The 20,277-nt window shown below is 57.4% G+C and overlaps 1 protein-coding gene and 1 pseudogene across 1 annotated transcript; both read left to right on the top strand.

Moving 5' to 3' along the window:
• Window positions 1-610: 610 nt before the first annotated feature.
• LOC142409913 (uncharacterized) lies at window positions 611-3,141 on the top strand. Its single transcript, XM_075501671.1, is given in 3 exon segments — window positions 611-641; window positions 1,849-1,982; window positions 1,984-3,141. Coding segments are annotated over 3 exon segments (1,323 nt in total).
• Window positions 3,142-6,577: 3,436 nt separating this feature from the next.
• The window catches only part of LOC142409914 (uncharacterized), a 64,226-nt pseudogene continuing 50,526 nt past the window's right edge, over window positions 6,578-20,277 (top strand).

Below are 20,277 nucleotides of genomic sequence, written 5' to 3' on the forward strand. Positions count from 1 at the left end.
CTCAGAACTGGTGCGGTACACTGGTACTCGAGTACCGTGTGCAGTTTTGGGCACCACAATGTAGGAAGGATACAACAATATTAGAATGTGTCCAAAGGAGGGCAAGAAAGATGGTGAAAGGACTAGCGGGCATGTCCTTGTGAGGCGCGGCTGAGGACACTGGGTTTGTTCAGCTTAGAGGAGAGGAGACTGAGGGGTGCCCTCATTGCTGTCTACAACTTCCTCAGGACGGGGAGCAGGGAGGGAGGTGCTGATCTCTTCTCTCTGGGGTGCGGTGATAGGACGTAAAGGAATGTCTTAAAGCTGCGTCAAGCGAAGTTCAGGTTGGATATTAGGAAGAAGCTCTTCAGTGAGAGGCTGGTCAAGCAGTGGAACAAGCTCCCCCCAGGAAACGGTCATGGCCCCAAGCCTGTTGGTATTCGAGAAGCAATTGGACAATGCTTTTAGGTGAATAAGAGAGAGTTGCGGTGAATGGAGTTAAATGTAGTTGGTGGGCGGTCACAAGCGGTGCTCCCCAGGGCTCAGTGCTGGGGCAGTTCTCTTTAACAGCTTTATCAATGATCTGGACAAGGGGATGGAGTGCACCCTCAGTAAGTCTGCAGACGACACCATGTTGGGAGTGAGTGTTGATCTGCTGGAGGGTAGGAAGTCTCTACGGAGGGATCTGGACAAGCTGGATTGATGGGCTGAGGCCAAGCGTGTGAGATTCAAGAAGGTTAAGGGCCGGGTGCCGCGCTTGGGTCACAACCCCAGGTAATGCTAAAGGCTTGGGGAAGAGTGGCTGGAAAGCAGCCTGGCCAAAAGGGACCTGGGGGCGTTGGTCAACGGCCGGCAGTGTGCCCAGGTGTTTAAGAAGGCCAATAGCATCCTGGCTTGTATCAGAAACACCATGGCCAGCAGGACTAGGGAAGTGATTGTCCCCCTCTATACGGCACTGGTGAGGCCACACCTCGGATAATGTGATCAGTTTTGGGCCCCTCACTACAAGAGAGACACTGAGGTGCTGGAGCACATCCAAACAAGAGCAGTGAAGCTGGCGAAGGGTCTGGAGCACAAGAGCTTATGAGGAGCGGCTGAGGGAGCTGGGGTTGTTTAGTGTGGAGAAAAGGAGGCTGAGGAGACACGTTATCGCTCCCTACAACTACCTGAAAGGAGGTTGTAGCGAGTTGAGTGTCGGTCTCTTTTGCCAAGGAACAAGTGAGAGGACAAGAGGAAATGGCCTCAAGTTGCACCAGGGGAGGTTTAGATTGCATATTAGGAAATATTTCTTCACAGAAAGGCTTATCAAGCATTGGAACAGGCTGCCCAGGGAAGCGGTTGAGGCACCATGGCTGGAGGTCTTTAAAAGGTGCGTAGACGTGGCGCTTAGGGACTTGGTTCAGTGGTGGAGTTGGCAGTGTTAGGTTTGCGGTTGGACTCGATGATCTTAAGGGTCTTTTCCAACCGCAATGATTCTGTGATTCTATGATTTATCTTTAAGGTTGCCCGGTGTGGACTCCGCGGTTGGACTCAACGATCCTCCTGGGTCCGTTCCAACTCAGAATATTCTGTGATTGTCAGATTGCCATTGGCAGGCAGATGATAATGAATCCACAATAAAGCACCACGCAAGCTGCTGTGAAGAAAGCGAACTCTAGCCCAGCCTTAACCAGTACACCAGGGCAGCTGTGAGTCGCTGAGCCGGCGTGGGGCCGAAGGCCGGGGCTGGCTGGCGGGCGTGCCTGTGATGCGCTCTGGCGCCTGACAGCACAAGGGACGAGTCACAATGGGGGCGGTGATCAGGGGCGCCAGCAGGCAGCGCTGCCCCAGTACGGCCTGGGCCAGCGGTGAGTGCGCACGCGTGGGGAGGCTGGGCTGGGCCGGACGAGGGCCGGGGCAGAAACGCGGGCCCCCGGCGGGCTGGGTTCTCACCCTGCATCGAGGGCCCAGCCGCTCGTGGGAACACCTTGGGCAGGGCACGGTGCCATCGCTGCCGGGGCTGGGCACAGGCCTTGCTGCCTCCCAGCTGCCTCACCCCCTCTGCTACCCGCCCCCAGCTCTCTGCGGCTCCCAACCCCGTTCCCCCCCACTGCCAGCTCCCTCCCTCCCACCCCTACTGAACCCCTTCTCTCCCTCCCCCTGCAGGCCATGGATGCCATAAAATTCATCATCCGGGTTATGCTACGCATCATCCAGTACCCGCAGATGGTCGGTTATGAGCTGGATGAGGCCACACGTGAGCGCGTGCAGCAGCGTGCACGGCACCTGAGGCAGGCGATGACTCGGCTGCTGCAGGAGCTGGAGCCAAGAAGCCAGGAGCAGAGCAGCTTTGCCTGGGGAACCCTGCTCTTCGCTGCCTTGCAGCACTGGCAGTTCTGGGCCGTTGCTGGAGTCCTGGTCCTGCTCTTCGGGCTCTGGTGGTGGCTCAGGAAAAGGAGCCGTGAGCCAGCCAGCAGCAGCAAGGAGGGCAGTTCCAGCAACAAGGTGCATAAGGAAGAGCAAGGAGAAAAACACGGTGTTGCACTGGATATGGGCGGAATTTTGGCCAAGCCCCTCCTGGACCAGCTAGAACCGTTCCCGATGGTGGAGGAGATGGTGGATGAACTTCTTCGTATCTGCCGAAAACTTTCCAGGAATACTTTCATGCCGCGACTGAGGCCAGCCATTGGGGCAGGCATCGCCTTCGAAGGTCGGAGTCCCCATGAGAGTGATGCTGTCTACCGCCTGCTCGTGCCCCTGCAGCCTCCCCATGGGCACGCCTTCCACCTGGAGCTGGGCACCGCGGAGGTGATGTCGGCAAGGAACTGCAGCCTCCGCGTGGAGCTGGAGTGCACCTGCCTGAGGGAGCGGCTGGTGGGGGACATGCTGTGCTTCCTCCACCACCCCGAGGAGGAGCTGAGGAAAAATCATGGTCCCAGCCTCCTAGACACCCTCTGCACCGGCCCCTACCTCGACATGGAGAAAACCACCCGCTGGTTCCAGATATTGGTGAAAGCAGCCTGGGTGTTTTTGCCTTGGTCGAGACACTGCCGTCTAACAGTGCTGCCCTCCAGGCGCTCCTGCAAGCTCCGGCTGATGAACGCTTCCAATAGTACCCTCCTGATTGAGATGATATTAGCAGTGCAGCAAGATGACTCGGACACCTTCCTGAGCATCGAGTAGGCAGAGGCCAGCGTTACCAGCAGCAGGACGTGGTCAGAGAGCTGTGCTACGTCAGAGGTGCAGCTCCTCAGGCACAGGGCCAGGCCTGAAGACGTTTCCCGGGGAGCTGCTGCTGCAGAACTGCGCACACTGGCCACGGAGAACACGCTGCCCAGTCGGCAGTGGGCAGTGCTGCCGCACCTTTCCTCCCCAGCAAAAGCCCACTCTGGGGAGTGGGACCCGATGCTCCTGAAGGGAGGGGCCATTGCAAGGAGCCTCGCGCCAGAGACTGCCGGTACCACCTGGACAGCAAGCGCCCTCCCTCCTTGGGAGAGTCCCTTCCCTCTGGGAGCTTTACCGTGTGCAAAGATGTCAATAAATCACTTGTTTAACGCACAAACGCTGCGTCTGTGAGTGCCTGTGCCTCACTTTGTCAGGGAACGCAGGCATGGGGTGCTGACAGCTGCGCTGCCACAGAGTCAGGGAGCATTTTGCAGAAGAGCTGGTGGGGCGACGGGGGAAAAGTATTTTTGCTCACAAATTAGCGGGGCTGATTGAGAGAGCTTTAAACCTGGTCTGAACGGGGGAAGAGATAAAACCAGGCTTACTAGTGATAAGCTATGGGATGGCATGACCGTGTTGGAGGAACGGTGTGCTAGTGAGAGCTTTCACTCTGCTCCACGATGTACTGAGTACACTGGAGCACATTTGAAATGTTTGTACACCAACGTACACAGTGTGAGGAATAGAGAGGAGGAACTAGAGGCCTTGGCTCAGTCCCAGAGCTGCGACATCGTTGGCAGAAGTGGGACCTGTTGGGAAAAGCCCTGTGACTGGAGTGCTGTGATGGACGGTGCTAGGCTCTCCAGGAGAGAGAGGCGGGGCAGGCGAGGCTGAGGGGTAGTGCTGCATGTAAAGGAGGGCTTGGACTGTACAGCGCTTGCAGCTGAGGACAACATTGTTGAGAGGCTGTGCTTAAAGATCAGGGGAAAAGCTAATAAAGCGGATGTTCTTGCAGGAGTCTGCCATGGATCACTGTTGCGTTGAGAGTTACTGTTGCGTAGGAGCCTGAGGAGTGGCTGGGGGGGGAACCCTCCCGTTGAGTCACGAGGTTCAGACAGGACCCCCTTGCTTTCTGAACTCCTTCTCAGAGAGGAGTCTAGGTGCGGCTAAGTCCAGTCTTTGTCTCAGACTTCCTCAACGGTTTATTTTTAAGGACTGTATATGTAGCCACTCATCAGAGTCACGGTTTGCCTGTCAGAGCCCTCTCAGGGCTTTCACTGAAACAGCTTTGCAAAGTCGATTAAGGCGACAGCGTTAATTTGACAAGGTTGTAAGTCCGTTCGTGTTCAGCGTACTGAACTTCACGATTACGGATTCACAAATAACGCGCTGCACGCCCAGTCTAGTCGTGTTGCATGAACTATCACGGCCACACTTAAAGAGTCTGGTCATGTTCAATGAGAACTACCACGGCTAGAAGGCTCTGCGGAGGGATCTGGACAGGCTGGATTGATGGGCTGAGGCCAAGAGCGTGAGATTCAAGAAGGCTAAGTGCCGGGTGCCGCGCTTGGGTCACAACCCCAGGTAACGCTAAAGGCTTGGGGAAGAGTGGCTGGAAAGCAGCCTGGCCAAAAGGGACCTGGGGGCATTGGTCAACGGCCGGCAGTGTGCCCAGGTGGCTAAGAAGGCCAATAGCATCCTGGCTTGTATCAGAAACAGCATGGCCAGCAGGACCAGGGAAGTGATTGTACCCCTGTACACGGCACTGGTGAGGCCGCACCTCAGATAATGTGTTCAGTTTTGGGCCCCTCACTACAAGAAAGACATTGAGGTGCTGGAGCACATCCAAATAAGAGCAGTGAAGCTGGCGAAGGGTCTGGAGCACAAGAGCTTATGAGGAGCGGCTGAGGGAGCTGGGGTTGTTCAGTCTGGAGAAAAGGAGGCTGAGGGGAGACCTTATCGCTCTCTACAACTACCTGAAAGGAGGTTGTAGTGAGGTGGGTGTCAGTCTCTTTTGCCAGGGAGCAAGTGATAGGACGAGAGGAAATGGCCTCAAGTTGCGCCAGGGGAGGTTGAGATTGCATGTTAGGAAAACTTTCTTCACTGAAAGGCTTATCAAGCATTGGAACAGGCTGCCCAGGGAAGCGGTTGAGGCACCAAGGCTGGAGGTCTTTAAAAGATGCGTAGATGTGGTGCTTAGGGACTTGGTTCAGTGGTGGCGTTGGCAGTGTTAGGTTTGCGGTTGGACTCGATGATCTTAAGGGTCTTTTCCAACCGCAATGATTCTGTGATTCTATGATTTATCTTTAAGGTTGCTCGGTGTGGACTCCGGGGTTGGACTCAACGATCCTCCTGGGTCCGTTCCAACTCAGAATATTCTGTGATTGTCCGATTGCCATTGGCAGGCAGATGATAATGAATCCAAAATAAAGCACCACGCAAGCTGCTGTGAAGAAAGCGAACTCTAGCCCAGCCTTAACCAGTACACCAGGGCAGCTGTGAGTCGCTGAGCCGGCGTGGGGCCGAAGGCCGGGGCTGGCTGGCGGGCGTGCCTGTGATGCGCTCTGGCGCCTGACAGCACAAGGGACGAGTCACAATGGGGGCGGTGATCAGGGGCGCCAGCAGGCAGCGCTGCCCCAGTACGGCCTGGGTCAGCGGTGAGTGCACACGTGTGGGGAGGCTGGGCCGGACGAGGGCCGGGGCAGAAACGTGGGCCCCCGGCGGGGTGGGTTCTCACCCTGCATCGAGGGCCCAGCCGCTCGTGGGAGCGCCTTGGGCAGGGCACGGTGCCGCCGCTGCCGGGGCTGGGCACAGGCCTTGCTGCCTCCCAGCTGCCTCACCCCCTCTCCAACCTGACCCCAGCTGCCTGCAGCTCCCACCCCCATTGCCCCCCGCTGCCAGCTTCCCCCCTCCCAGCCCCACTGAACCCCTTCTCTCCCTCCTCCTGCAGGCCATGGCTGCCGCAAAATTCCTCATCCAGGCTGTGCTAAGCATCATCCAGTACCCGCAGATGGTCGGTGATGAGCTGGATGAGGCCACACGTGAGCGCATGCAGCAGCGTGCGGAGTACCTGAGCCAGGAGATGACTCGGCTGCTGCAGGAGCTGGAGCAGACGAGCCAGGAGCAGAGTGGAGTGGACTGGGAAGCCCTGATCTTCGATGCCTTGCAGCAGTGGCAGTTCTGGGCCATTGCTGCAGTCCTGGTCCTGCTCCTGCTCTTTGGGCTCTGGTGGTGGCTCAGGAAAAGGAGCTGTGAGCCAGACAGCTGCAGCGATGAGGGCAGCTCCAGCAACGAGGAGGATAAGGAAGAGCAAGAAGAAAAACCTAGTGTTGCACTGGATACGAGCAGCATTTTGCCTAAGCACCTCATGGACGGGCCAGACTCGTTCCTGATGGTGGAGGAGGTGGTGAATGAAGGTCGCCGTATCTGCCAAGAACTTTCCAGGAATACTTTGATGCCGCCACTGAGGCCAGCCATTGGGGCGGGCGGCACCTTCAAAGGTTGGAGTCCCCATGAGGGTGATGCTGTCTACCGCCTGCTCGTGCCCCTGCAGCCCCCCCGTGGGCACGCCTTCCACCTGGAGCTGGGCACCGCAGAGGTGATGCTGGCGAGGAACTGCAGCCTCCGCGTGTAGCTGGAGTGCACCTGCCTGAGGGAGCGGCTGGTGGGGGACATGCTGTGCTTCCTCCACCACCCCGAGGAGGAGCTGGGGAAAAATCAGGGTCCCAGCCTCCTAGGCACCCTCTGCACCGGCCCCTACCTCGACATGGAGAAAACCACCCGCTGGTTCCACATATTGGTAAAAGCAGCCTGGGTGTTTTTGCCTTGGTCGAGACACTGCCGTCTAACAGTGCTGCCCTCCAGGCGCTCCTGCAAGCTCTGGCTGACGAATGCTTCCCAGAGTACCCTCCTGATTGAGATGGTATTAGGGGTGCAGCAAGATGACTCGGACACCTTCCTGAGCATCGAGTAGGAAGAGGCCAGCGTTACCAGCAGCAGGACGTGGTCAGAGAGCTGTGCTATGGCAGAGGTGCAGCTCCTCAGGCACAGGGCCAGGCCTGAAGACGTTTCCCGGGGAGCTGCTGCTGCAGAACCGCGCACACTGGCCACGGAGAACACGCTGCCCAGTCGGCAGTGGGCAGTGCTGCCGCACCTTTCCTCCCCAGCAAAAGCCCACTCTGGGGAGTGGGACCCAGTGCAGCTGAAGGGAGGGGCCATTGCAAGGAGCCTCGCGCCAGAGACTGCCGGTACCACCTGGACAGCGAGCGCCCTCCCTCCTCGGGAGAGTCCCTTCCCTCTGGGAGCTTTACCGTGTGCAAAGATGTCAATAAATCACTTGTTTAACACACAAATGCTGCGTCTGTGAGTGCCTGTGCCTCACTTTGTCGGGGAACGCAGGCATGGGGTGCTGACAGCTGCGCTGCCACAGAGTCAGGGAGCATTTTGCAGAAGAGCTGGTGGGGCAAGGGGGCAAAAGTATTTTTGCTCACAAATTAGCGGGGCTGATTGAGAGAGCTTTAAACCTGGTCTGAACGGGGGAAGAGATAAAACCAGGCTTACTAGTGATAAGCTATGGGACGGCATGACCGTGTCTGAGGAACGGTGTGCTAGGGAGAGCTTTCACTGCTCCACGATGTACTGAGTACACTGGAGCACATTTGAAATGTTTGTACACCAATGTACACAGTGTGAGGAATAGAGAGGAGGAACTAGAGGCCTTGGCTCAGTCCCAGAGCTATGGCATCGTTGGCAGAAGTGAGACCTGTTGGGAAAAGCCCTGTGACTGGAGTGCTGTGATGGACGGTGCTAGGCTCTTCAGGAGAGAGAGGCAGGGCAGGCGAGGCCGAGGGGTAGTGCTGCATGTAAAGGAGGGCTTGGACTGTACAGCGCTTGCAGCTGTACTGCAAGCTTGCAGCTTGCAGCTTGCAACATGGTTGAGAACCTCTGCTTAAAGATTAGGGGAAAAGCTAATAAAGCGGATGTTCTTGCAGGAGTCTGCCATGGATCACTGTTGCGTTGAGAGTTACTGTTGCGTAGGAGCCTGAGGAGTGGCTGGGGGGGGAACCCTCCCGTTGAGTCACGAGGTTCAGACAGGACCCCCTTGCTTTCTGAACTCCTTCTCAGAGAGGAGTCTAGGTGCGGCTAAGTCCAGTCTTTGTCTCAGACTTCCTCAACGGTTTATTTTTAAGGACTGTATATGTAGCCACTCATCAGAGTCACGGTTTGCCTGTCAGAGCCCTCTCAGGGCTTTCACTGAAACAGCTTTGCAAAGTCGATTAAGGCGACAGCGTTAATTTGACAAGGTTGTAAGTCCGTTCGTGTTCAGCGTACTGAACTTCACGATTACGGATTCACAAATAACGCGCTGCACGCCCAGTCTAGTCGTGTTGCATGAACTATCACGGCCACACTTAAAGAGTCTGGTCGTGTTCAATGAGAACTACCACGGCTAGAAGGCTCTGCGGAGGGATCTGGACAGGCTGGATTGATGGGCTGAGGCCAAGAGCGTGAGATTCAAGAAGGCTAAGTGCCGGGTGCCGCGCTTGGGTCACAACCCCAGGTAACGCTAAAGGCTTGGGGAAGAGTGGCTGGAAAGCAGCCTGGCCAAAAGGGACCTGGGGGCATTGGTCAACGGCCGGCAGTGTGCCCAGGTGGCTAAGAAGGCCAATAGCATCCTGGCTTGTATCAGAAACAGCATGGCCAGCAGGACCAGGGAAGTGATTGTACCCCTGTACACGGCACTGGTGAGGCCGCACCTCAGATAATGTGTTCAGTTTTGGGCCCCTCACTACAAGAAAGACATTGAGGTGCTGGAGCACATCCAAATAAGAGCAGTGAAGCTGGCGAAGGGTCTGGAGCACAAGAGCTTATGAGGAGCGGCTGAGGGAGCTGGGGTTGTTTAGTCTGGAGAAAAGGAGGCTGAGGGGAGACCTTATCGCTCTCTACAACTACCTGAAAGGAGGTTGTAGTGAGGTGGGTGTCAGTCTCTTTTGCCAGGGAGCAAGTGATAGGACGAGAGGAAATGGCCTCAAGTTGCGCCAGGGGAGGTTGAGATTGCATGTTAGGAAAACTTTCTTCACTGAAAGGCTTATCAAGCATTGGAACAGGCTGCCCAGGGAAGCGGTTGAGGCACCATGGCTGGAGGTCTTTAAAAGATGCGTAGATGTGGTGCTTAGGGACTTGGTTCAGTGGTGGCGTTGGCAGTGTTAGGTTTGCGGTTGGACTCGATGATCTTAAGGGTCTTTTCCAACCGCAATGATTCTGTGATTCTATGATTTATCTTTAAGGTTGCTCGGTGTGGACTCCGGGGTTGGACTCAACGATCCTCCTGGGTCCGTTCCAACTCAGAATATTCTGTGATTGTCCGATTGCCATTGGCAGGCAGATGATAATGAATCCAAAATAAAGCACCACGCAAGCTGCTGTGAAGAAAGCGAACTCTAGCCCAGCCTTAACCAGTACACCAGGGCAGCTGTGAGTCGCTGAGCCGGCGTGGGGCCGAAGGCCGGGGCTGGCTGGCGGGCGTGCCTGTGATGCGCTCTGGCGCCTGACAGCACAAGGGACGAGTCACAATGGGGGCGGTGATCAGGGGCGCCAGCAGGCAGCGCTGCCCCAGTACGGCCTGGGTCAGCGGTGAGTGCACACGTGTGGGGAGGCTGGGCCGGACGAGGGCCGGGGCAGAAACGTGGGCCCCCGGCAGGCTGGGCCTGACGAGGGCCGGGGCAGAAACGTGGGCCCCCGGCGGGCTGGGTTCTCACCCTGCATCGAGGGCCCAGCCGCTCGTGGGAGCGCCTTGGGCAGGGCACGGTGCCGCCGCTGCCGGGGCTGGGCACAGGCCTTGCTGCCTCCCAGCTGCCTCACCCCCTCTCCAACCTGACCCCAGCTGCCTGCAGCTCCCACCCCCATTGCCCCCCGCTGCCAGCTCCCCCCCTCCCAGCCCCACTGAACCCCTTCTCTCCCTCCTCCTGCAGGCCATGGCTGCCGCAAAATTCCTCATCCAGGCTGTGCTAAGCATCATCCAGTACCCGCAGATGGTCGGTGATGAGCTGGATGAGGCCACACGTGAGCGCATGCAGCAGCGTGCGGAGTACCTGAGCCAGGAGATGACTCGGCTGCTGCAGGAGCTGGAGCAGACGAGCCAGGAGCAGAGTGGAGTGGACTGGGAAGCCCTGATCTTCGATGCCTTGCAGCAGTGGCAGTTCTGGGCCATTGCTGCAGTCCTGGTCCTGCTCCTGCTCTTTGGGCTCTGGTGGTGGCTCAGGAAAAGGAGCTGTGAGCCAGACAGCTGCAGCGATGAGGGCAGCTCCAGCAACGAGGAGGATAAGGAAGAGCAAGAAGAAAAACCTAGTGTTGCACTGGATACGAGCAGCATTTTGCCTAAGCACCTCATGGACGGGCCAGACTCGTTCCTGATGGTGGAGGAGGTGGTGAATGAAGGTCGCCGTATCTGCCAAGAACTTTCCAGGAATACTTTGATGCCGCCACTGAGGCCAGCCATTGGGGCGGGCGGCACCTTCAAAGGTTGGAGTCCCCATGAGGGTGATGCTGTCTACCGCCTGCTCGTGCCCCTGCAGCCCCCCCGTGGGCACGCCTTCCACCTGGAGCTGGGCACCGCAGAGGTGATGCTGGCGAGGAACTGCAGCCTCCGCGTGTAGCTGGAGTGCACCTGCCTGAGGGAGCGGCTGGTGGGGGACATGCTGTGCTTCCTCCACCACCCCGAGGAGGAGCTGGGGAAAAATCAGGGTCCCAGCCTCCTAGGCACCCTCTGCACCGGCCCCTACCTCGACATGGAGAAAACCACCCGCTGGTTCCACATATTGGTAAAAGCAGCCTGGGTGTTTTTGCCTTGGTCGAGACACTGCCGTCTAACAGTGCTGCCCTCCAGGCGCTCCTGCAAGCTCTGGCTGACGAATGCTTCCCAGAGTACCCTCCTGATTGAGATGGTATTAGGGGTGCAGCAAGATGACTCGGACACCTTCCTGAGCATCGAGTAGGAAGAGGCCAGCGTTACCAGCAGCAGGACGTGGTCAGAGAGCTGTGCTATGGCAGAGGTGCAGCTCCTCAGGCACAGGGCCAGGCCTGAAGACGTTTCCCGGGGAGCTGCTGCTGCAGAACCGCGCACACTGGCCACGGAGAACACGCTGCCCAGTCGGCAGTGGGCAGTGCTGCCGCACCTTTCCTCCACAGCAAAAGCCCACTCTGGGGAGTGGGACCCGGTGCAGCTGAAGGGAGGGGCCATTGCAAGGAGCCTCGCGCCAGAGACTGCCGGTACCACCTGGACAGCGAGCGCCCTCCCTCCTCGGGAGAGTCCCTTCCCTCTGGGAGCTTTACCGTGTGCAAAGATGTCAATAAATCACTTGTTTAACACACAAACGCTGCGTCTGTGAGTGCCTGTGCCTCACTTTGTCGGGGAACGCAGGCATGGGGTGCTGACAGCTGCGCTGCCACAGAGTCAGGGAGCATTTTGCAGAAGAGCTGGTGGGGCAAGGGGGCAAAAGTATTTTTGCTCACAAATTAGCGGGGCTGATTGAGAGAGCTTTAAACCTGGTCTGAACGGGGGAAGAGATAAAACCAGGCTTACTAGTGATAAGCTATGGGACGGCATGACCGTGTCTGAGGAACGGTGTGCTAGGGAGAGCTTTCACTGCTCCACGATGTACTGAGTACACTGGAGCACATTTGAAATGTTTGTACACCAATGTACACAGTGTGAGGAATAGAGAGGAGGAACTAGAGGCCTTGGCTCAGTCCCAGAGCTATGGCATCGTTGGCAGAAGTGAGACCTGTTGGGAAAAGCCCTGTGACTGGAGTGCTGTGATGGACGGTGCTAGGCTCTTCAGGAGAGAGAGGCAGGGCAGGCGAGGCCGAGGGGTAGTGCTGCATGTAAAGGAGGGCTTGGACTGTACAGCGCTTGCAGCTGTACTGCAAGCTTGCAGCTTGCAGCTTGCAACATGGTTGAGAACCTCTGCTTAAAGATTAGGGGAAAAGCTAATAAAGCGGATGTTCTTGCAGGAGTCTGCCATGGATCACTGTTGCGTTGAGAGTTACTGTTGCGTAGGAGCCTGAGGAGTGGCTGGGGGGGGAACCCTCCCGTTGAGTCACGAGGTTCAGACAGGACCCCCTTGCTTTCTGAACTCCTTCTCAGAGAGGAGTCTAGGTGCGGCTAAGTCCAGTCTTTGTCTCAGACTTCCTCAACGGTTTATTTTTAAGGACTGTATATGTAGCCACTCATCAGAGTCACGGTTTGCCTGTCAGAGCCCTCTCAGGGCTTTCACTGAAACAGCTTTGCAAAGTCGATTAAGGCGACAGCGTTAATTTGACAAGGTTGTAAGTCCGTTCGTGTTCAGCGTACTGAACTTCACGATTACGGATTCACAAATAACGCGCTGCACGCCCAGTCTAGTCGTGTTGCATGAACTATCACGGCCACACTTAAAGAGTCTGGTCGTGTTCAATGAGAACTACCACGGCTAGAAGGCTCTGCGGAGGGATCTGGACAGGCTGGATTGATGGGCTGAGGCCAAGAGCGTGAGATTCAAGAAGGCTAAGTGCCGGGTGCCGCGCTTGGGTCACAACCCCAGGTAAGCTAAAGGCTTGGGGAAGAGTGGCTGGAAAGCAGCCTGGCCAAAAGGGACCTGGGGGCATTGGTCAACGGCCGGCAGTGTGCCCAGGTGGCTAAGAAGGCCAATAGCATCCTGGCTTGTATCAGAAACAGCATGGCCAGCAGGACCAGGGAAGTGATTGTACCCCTGTACACGGCACTGGTGAGGCCGCACCTCAGATAATGTGTTCAGTTTTGGGCCCCTCACTACAAGAAAGACATTGAGGTGCTGGAGCACATCCAAATAAGAGCAGTGAAGCTGGCGAAGGGTCTGGAGCACAAGAGCTTATGAGGAGCGGCTGAGGGAGCTGGGGTTGTTCAGTCTGGAGAAAAGGAGGCTGAGGGGAGACCTTATCGCTCTCTACAACTACCTGAAAGGAGGTTGTAGTGAGGTGGGTGTCAGTCTCTTTTGCCAGGGAGCAAGTGATAGGACGAGAGGAAATGGCCTCAAGTTGCGCCAGGGGAGGTTGAGATTGCATGTTAGGAAAACTTTCTTCACTGAAAGGCTTATCAAGCATTGGAACAGGCTGCCCAGGGAAGCGGTTGAGGCACCATGGCTGGAGGTCTTTAAAAGATGCGTAGATGTGGTGCTTAGGGACTTGGTTCAGTGGTGGCGTTGGCAGTGTTAGGTTTGCGGTTGGACTCGATGATCTTAAGGGTCTTTTCCAACCGCAATGATTCTGTGATTCTATGATTTATCTTTAAGGTTGCCTGGTGTGGACTCCGGGGTTGGACTCAACGATCCTCCTGGGTCCGTTCCAACTCAGAATATTCTGTGATTGTCCGATTGCCATTGGCAGGCAGATGATAATGAATCCAAAATAAAGCACCACGCAAGCTGCTGTGAAGAAAGCGAACTCTAGCCCAGCCTTAACCAGTACACCAGGGCAGCTGTGAGTCGCTGAGCCGGCGTGGGGCCGAAGGCCGGGGCTGGCTGGCGGGCGTGCCTGTGATGCGCTCTGGCGCCTGACAGCACAAGGGACGAGTCACAATGGGGGCGGTGATCAGGGGCGCCAGCAGGCAGCGCTGCCCCAGTACGGCCTGGGTCAGCGGTGAGTGCACACGTGTGGGGAGGCTGGGCCGGACGAGGGCCGGGGCAGAAACGTGGGCCCCCGGCGGGGTGGGTTCTCACCCTGCATCGAGGGCCCAGCCGCTCGTGGGAGCGCCTTGGGCAGGGCACGGTGCCGCCGCTGCCGGGGCTGGGCACAGGCCTTGCTGCCTCCCAGCTGCCTCACCCCCTCTCCAACCTGACCCCAGCTGCCTGCAGCTCCCACCCCCATTGCCCCCCGCTGCCAGCTCCCCCCCTCCCAGCCCCACTGAACCCCTTCTCTCCCTCCTCCTGCAGGCCATGGCTGCCGCAAAATTCCTCATCCAGGCTGTGCTAAGCATCATCCAGTACCCGCAGATGGTCGGTGATGAGCTGGATGAGGCCACACGTGAGCGCATGCAGCAGCGTGCGGAGTACCTGAGCCAGGAGATGACTCGGCTGCTGCAGGAGCTGGAGCAGACGAGCCAGGAGCAGAGTGGAGTGGACTGGGAAGCCCTGATCTTCGATGCCTTGCAGCAGTGGCAGTTCTGGGCCATTGCTGCAGTCCTGGTCCTGCTCCTGCTCTTTGGGCTCTGGTGGTGGCTCAGGAAAAGGAGCTGTGAGCCAGACAGCTGCAGCGATGAGGGCAGCTCCAGCAACGAGGAGGATAAGGAAGAGCAAGAAGAAAAACCTAGTGTTGCACTGGATACGAGCAGCATTTTGCCTAAGCACCTCATGGACGGGCCAGACTCGTTCCTGATGGTGGAGGAGGTGGTGAATGAAGGTCGCCGTATCTGCCAAGAACTTTCCAGGAATACTTTGATGCCGCCACTGAGGCCAGCCATTGGGGCGGGCGGCACCTTCAAAGGTTGGAGTCCCCATGAGGGTGATGCTGTCTACCGCCTGCTCGTGCCCCTGCAGCCCCCCCGTGGGCACGCCTTCCACCTGGAGCTGGGCACCGCAGAGGTGATGCTGGCGAGGAACTGCAGCCTCCGCGTGTAGCTGGAGTGCACCTGCCTGAGGGAGCGGCTGGTGGGGGACATGCTGTGCTTCCTCCACCACCCCGAGGAGGAGCTGGGGAAAAATCAGGGTCCCAGCCTCCTAGGCACCCTCTGCACCGGCCCCTACCTCGACATGGAGAAAACCACCCGCTGGTTCCACATATTGGTAAAAGCAGCCTGGGTGTTTTTGCCTTGGTCGAGACACTGCCGTCTAACAGTGCTGCCCTCCAGGCGCTCCTGCAAGCTCTGGCTGACGAATGCTTCCCAGAGTACCCTCCTGATTGAGATGGTATTAGGGGTGCAGCAAGATGACTCGGACACCTTCCTGAGCATCGAGTAGGAAGAGGCCAGCGTTACCAGCAGCAGGACGTGGTCAGAGAGCTGTGCTATGGCAGAGGTGCAGCTCCTCAGGCACAGGGCCAGGCCTGAAGACGTTTCCCGGGGAGCTGCTGCTGCAGAACCGCGCACACTGGCCACGGAGAACACGCTGCCCAGTCGGCAGTGGGCAGTGCTGCCGCACCTTTCCTCCACAGCAAAAGCCCACTCTGGGGAGTGGGACCCGGTGCAGCTGAAGGGAGGGGCCATTGCAAGGAGCCTCGCGCCAGAGACTGCCGGTACCACCTGGACAGCGAGCGCCCTCCCTCCTCGGGAGAGTCCCTTCCCTCTGGGAGCTTTACCGTGTGCAAAGATGTCAATAAATCACTTGTTTAACACACAAACGCTGCGTCTGTGAGTGCCTGTGCCCCTCTTTGTCAGGGAACGCAGGCATGGGGTGCTGACAGCTGCGCTGCCACAGAGTCAGGGAGCATTTTGCAGAAGAGCTGGTGGGGCAAGGGGGCAAAAGTATTTTTGCTCACAAATTAGCGGGGCTGATTGAGAGAGCTTTAAACCTGGTCTGAACGGGGGAAGAGATAAAACCAGGCTTACTAGTGATAAGCTATGGGACGGCATGACCGTGTCTGAGGAACGGTGTGCTAGGGAGAGCTTTCACTGCTCCACGATGTACTGAGTACACTGGAGCACATTTGAAATGTTTGTACACCAATGTACACAGTGTGAGGAATAGAGAGGAGGAACTAGAGGCCTTGGCTCAGTCCCAGAGCTATGGCATCGTTGGCAGAAGTGAGACCTGTTGGGAAAAGCCCTGTGACTGGAGTGCTGTGATGGACGGTGCTAGGCTCTTCAGGAGAGAGAGGCAGGGCAGGCGAGGCCGAGGGGTAGTGCTGCATGTAAAGGAGGGCTTGGACTGTACAGCGCTTGCAGCTGTACTGCAAGCTTGCAGCTTGCAGCTTGCAACATGGTTGAGAACCTCTGCTTAAAGATTAGGGGAAAAGCTAATAAAGCGGATGTTCTTGCAGGAGTCTGCCATGGATCACTGTTGCGTTGAGAGTTACTGTTGCGTAGGAGCCTGAGGAGTGGCTGGGGGGGGAACCCTCCCGTTGAGTCACGAGGTTCAGACAGGACCCCCTTGCTTTCTGAACTCCTTCTCAGAGAGGAGTCTAGGTGCGGCTAAGTCCAGTCTTTGTCTCAGACTTCCTCAACGGTTTATTTTTAAGGACTGTATATGTAGCCACTCATCAGAGTCACGGTTTGCCTGTCAGAGCCCTCTCAGGGCTTTCACTGAAACAGCTTTGCAAAGTCGATTAAGGCGACAGCGTTAATTTGACAAGGTTGTAAGTCCGTTCGTGTTCAGCGTACTGAACTTCACGATTACGGATTCACAAATAACGCGCTGCACGCCCAGTCTAGTCGTGTTGCATGAACTATCACGGCCACACTTAAAGAGTCTGGTCGTGTTCAATGAGAACTACCACGGCTAGAAGGCTCTGCGGAGGGATCTGGACAGGCTGGATTGATGGGCTGAGGCCAAGAGCGTGAGATTCAAGAAGGCTAAGTGCCGGGTGCCGCGCTTGGGTCACAACCCCAGGTAACGCTAAAGGCTTGGGGAAGAGTGGCTGGAAAGCAGCCTGGCCAAAAGGGACCTGGGGGCATTGGTCAACGGCCGGCAGTGTGCCCAGGTGGCTAAGAAGGCCAATAGCATCCTGGCTTGTATCAGAAACAGCATGGCCAGCAGGACCAGGGAAGTGATTGTACCCCTGTACACGGCACTGGTGAGGCCGCACCTCAGATAATGTGTTCAGTTTTGGGCCCCTCACTACAAGAAAGACATTGAGGTGCTGGAGCACATCCAAATAAGAGCAGTGAAGCTGGCGAAGGGTCTGGAGCACAAGAGCTTATGAGGAGCGGCTGAGGGAGCTGGGGTTGTTCAGTCTGGAGAAAAGGAGGCTGAGGGGAGACCTTATCGCTCTCTACAACTACCTGAAAGGAGGTTGTAGTGAGGTGGGTGTCAGTCTCTTTTGCCAGGGAGCAAGTGATAGGACGAGAGGAAATGGCCTCAAGTTGCGCCAGGGGAGGTTGAGATTGCATGTTAGGAAAACTTTCTTCACTGAAAGGCTTATCAAGCATTGGAACAGGCTGCCCAGGGAAGCGGTTGAGGCACCATGGCTGGAGGTCTTTAAAAGATGCGTAGATGTGGTGCTTAGGGACTTGGTTCAGTGGTGGCGTTGGCAGTGTTAGGTTTGCGGTTGGACTCGATGATCTTAAGGGTCTTTTCCAACCGCAATGATTCTGTGATTCTATGATTTATCTTTAAGGTTGCCTGGTGTGGACTCCGGGGTTGGACTCAACGATCCTCCTGGGTCCGTTCCAACTCAGAATATTCTGTGATTGTCCGATTGCCATTGGCAGGCAGATGATAATGAATCCAAAATAAAGCACCACGCAAGCTGCTGTGAAGAAAGCGAACTCTAGCCCAGCCTTAACCAGTACATCAGGGCAGCTGTGAGTCGCTGAGCCGGCGTGGGGCCGAAGGCCGGGGCTGGCTGGCGGGCGTGCCTGTGATGCGCTCTGGCGCCTGACAGCACAAGGGACGAGTCACAATGGGGGCGGTGATCAGGGGCGCCAGCAGGCAGCGCTGCCCCAGTACGGCCTGGGTCAGCGGTGAGTGCACACGTGTGGGGAGGCTGGGCCGGACGAGGGCCGGGGCAGAAACGTGGGCCCCCGGCGGGGTGGGTTCTCACCCTGCATCGAGGGCCCAGCCGCTCGTGGGAGCGCCTTGGGCAGGGCACGGTGCCGCCGCTGCCGGGGCTGGGCACAGGCCTTGCTGCCTCCCAGCTGCCTCACCCCCTCTCCAACCTGACCCCAGCTGCCTGCAGCTCCCACCCCCATTGCCCCCCGCTGCCAGCTCCCCCCCTCCCAGCCCCACTGAACCCCTTCTCTCCCTCCTCCTGCAGGCCATGGCTGCCGCAAAATTCCTCATCCAGGCTGTGCTAAGCATCATCCAGTACCCGCAGATGGTCGGTGATGAGCTGGATGAGGCCACACGTGAGCGCATGCAGCAGCGTGCGGAGTACCTGAGCCAGGAGATGACTCGGCTGCTGCAGGAGCTGGAGCAGACGAGCCAGGAGCAGAGTGGAGTGGACTGGGAAGCCCTGATCTTCGATGCCTTGCAGCAGTGGCAGTTCTGGGCCATTGCTGCAGTCCTGGTCCTGCTCCTGCTCTTTGGGCTCTGGTGGTGGCTCAGGAAAAGGAGCTGTGAGCCAGACAGCTGCAGCGATGAGGGCAGCTCCAGCAACGAGGAGGATAAGGAAGAGCAAGAAGAAAAACCTAGTGTTGCACTGGATACGAGCAGCATTTTGCCTAAGCACCTCATGGACGGGCCAGACTCGTTCCTGATGGTGGAGGAGGTGGTGAATGAAGGTCGCCGTATCTGCCAAGAACTTTCCAGGAATACTTTGATGCCGCCACTGAGGCCAGCCATTGGGGCGGGCGGCACCTTCAAAGGTTGGAGTCCCCATGAGGGTGATGCTGTCTACCGCCTGCTCGTGCCCCTGCAGCCCCCCCGTGGGCACGCCTTCCACCTGGAGCTGGGCACCGCAGAGGTGATGCTGGCGAGGAACTGCAGCCTCCGCGTGTAGCTGGAGTGCACCTGCCTGAGGGAGCGGCTGGTGGGGGACATGCTGTGCTTCCTCCACCACCCCGAGGAGGAGCTGGGGAAAAATCAGGGTCCCAGCCTCCTAGGCACCCTCTGCACCGGCCCCTACCTCGACATGGAGAAAACCACCCGCTGGTTCCACATATTGGTAAAAGCAGCCTGGGTGTTTTTGCCTTGGTCGAGACACTGCCGTCTAACAGTGCTGCCCTCCAGGCGCTCCTGCAAGCTCTGGCTGACGAATGCTTCCCAGAGTACCCTCCTGATTGAGATGGTATTAGGGGTGCAGCAAGATGACTCGGACACCTTCCTGAGCATCGAGTAGGAAGAGGCCAGCGTTACCAGCAGCAGGACGTGGTCAGAGAGCTGTGCTATGGCAGAGGTGCAGCTCCTCAGGCACAGGGCCAGGCCTGAAGACGTTTCCCGGGGAGCTGCTGCTGCAGAACCGCGCACACTGGCCACGGAGAACACGCTGCCCAGTCGGCAGTGGGCAGTGCTGCCGCACCTTTCCTCCACAGCAAAAGCCCACTCTGGGGAGTGGGACCCGGTGCAGCTGAAGGGAGGGGCCATTGCAAGGAGCCTCGCGCCAGAGACTGCCGGTACCACCTGGACAGCGAGCGCCCTCCCTCCTCGGGAGAGTCCCTTCCCTCTGGGAGCTTTACCGTGTGCAAAGATGTCAATAAATCACTTGTTTAACACACAAACGCTGCGTCTGTGAGTGCCTGTGCCCCTCTTTGTCAGGGAACGCAGGCATGGGGTGCTGACAGCTGCGCTGCCACAGAGTCAGGGAGCATTTTGCAGAAGAGCTGGTGGGGCAAGGGGGCAAAAGTATTTTTGCTCACAAATTAGCGGGGCTGATTGAGAGAGCTTTAAACCTGGTCTGAACGGGGGAAGAGATAAAACCAGGCTTACTAGTGATAAGCTATGGGACGGCATGACCGTGTCTGAGGAACGGTGTGCTAGGGAGAGCTTTCACTGCTCCACGATGTACTGAGTACACTGGAGCACATTTGAAATGTTTGTACACCAATGTACACAGTGTGAGGAATAGAGAGGAGGAACTAGAGGCCTTGGCTCAGTCCCAGAGCTATGGCATCGTTGGCAGAAGTGAGACCTGTTGGGAAAAGCCCTGTGACTGGAGTGCTGTGATGGACGGTGCTAGGCTCTTCAGGAGAGAGAGGCAGGGCAGGCGAGGCCGAGGGGTAGTGCTGCATGTAAAGGAGGGCTTGGACTGTACAGCGCTTGCAGCTGTACTGCAAGCTTGCAGCTTGCAGCTTGCAACATGGTTGAGAACCTCTGCTTAAAGATTAGGGGAAAAGCTAATAAAGCGGATGTTCTTGCAGGAGTCTGCCATGGATCACTGTTGCGTTGAGAGTTACTGTTGCGTAGGAGCCTGAGGAGTGGCTGGGGGGGGAACCCTCCCGTTGAGTCACGAGGTTCAGACAGGACCCCCTTGCTTTCTGAACTCCTTCTCAGAGAGGAGTCTAGGTACGGCTAAGTCCAGTCTTTGTCTCAGACTTCCTCAACGGTTTAT

Source organism: Mycteria americana, chromosome 5 (assembly GCF_035582795.1).
Source record: "Mycteria americana isolate JAX WOST 10 ecotype Jacksonville Zoo and Gardens chromosome 5, USCA_MyAme_1.0, whole genome shotgun sequence".
In the NCBI taxonomy this organism is placed as follows: Eukaryota; Metazoa; Chordata; class Aves; order Ciconiiformes; family Ciconiidae; genus Mycteria; species Mycteria americana.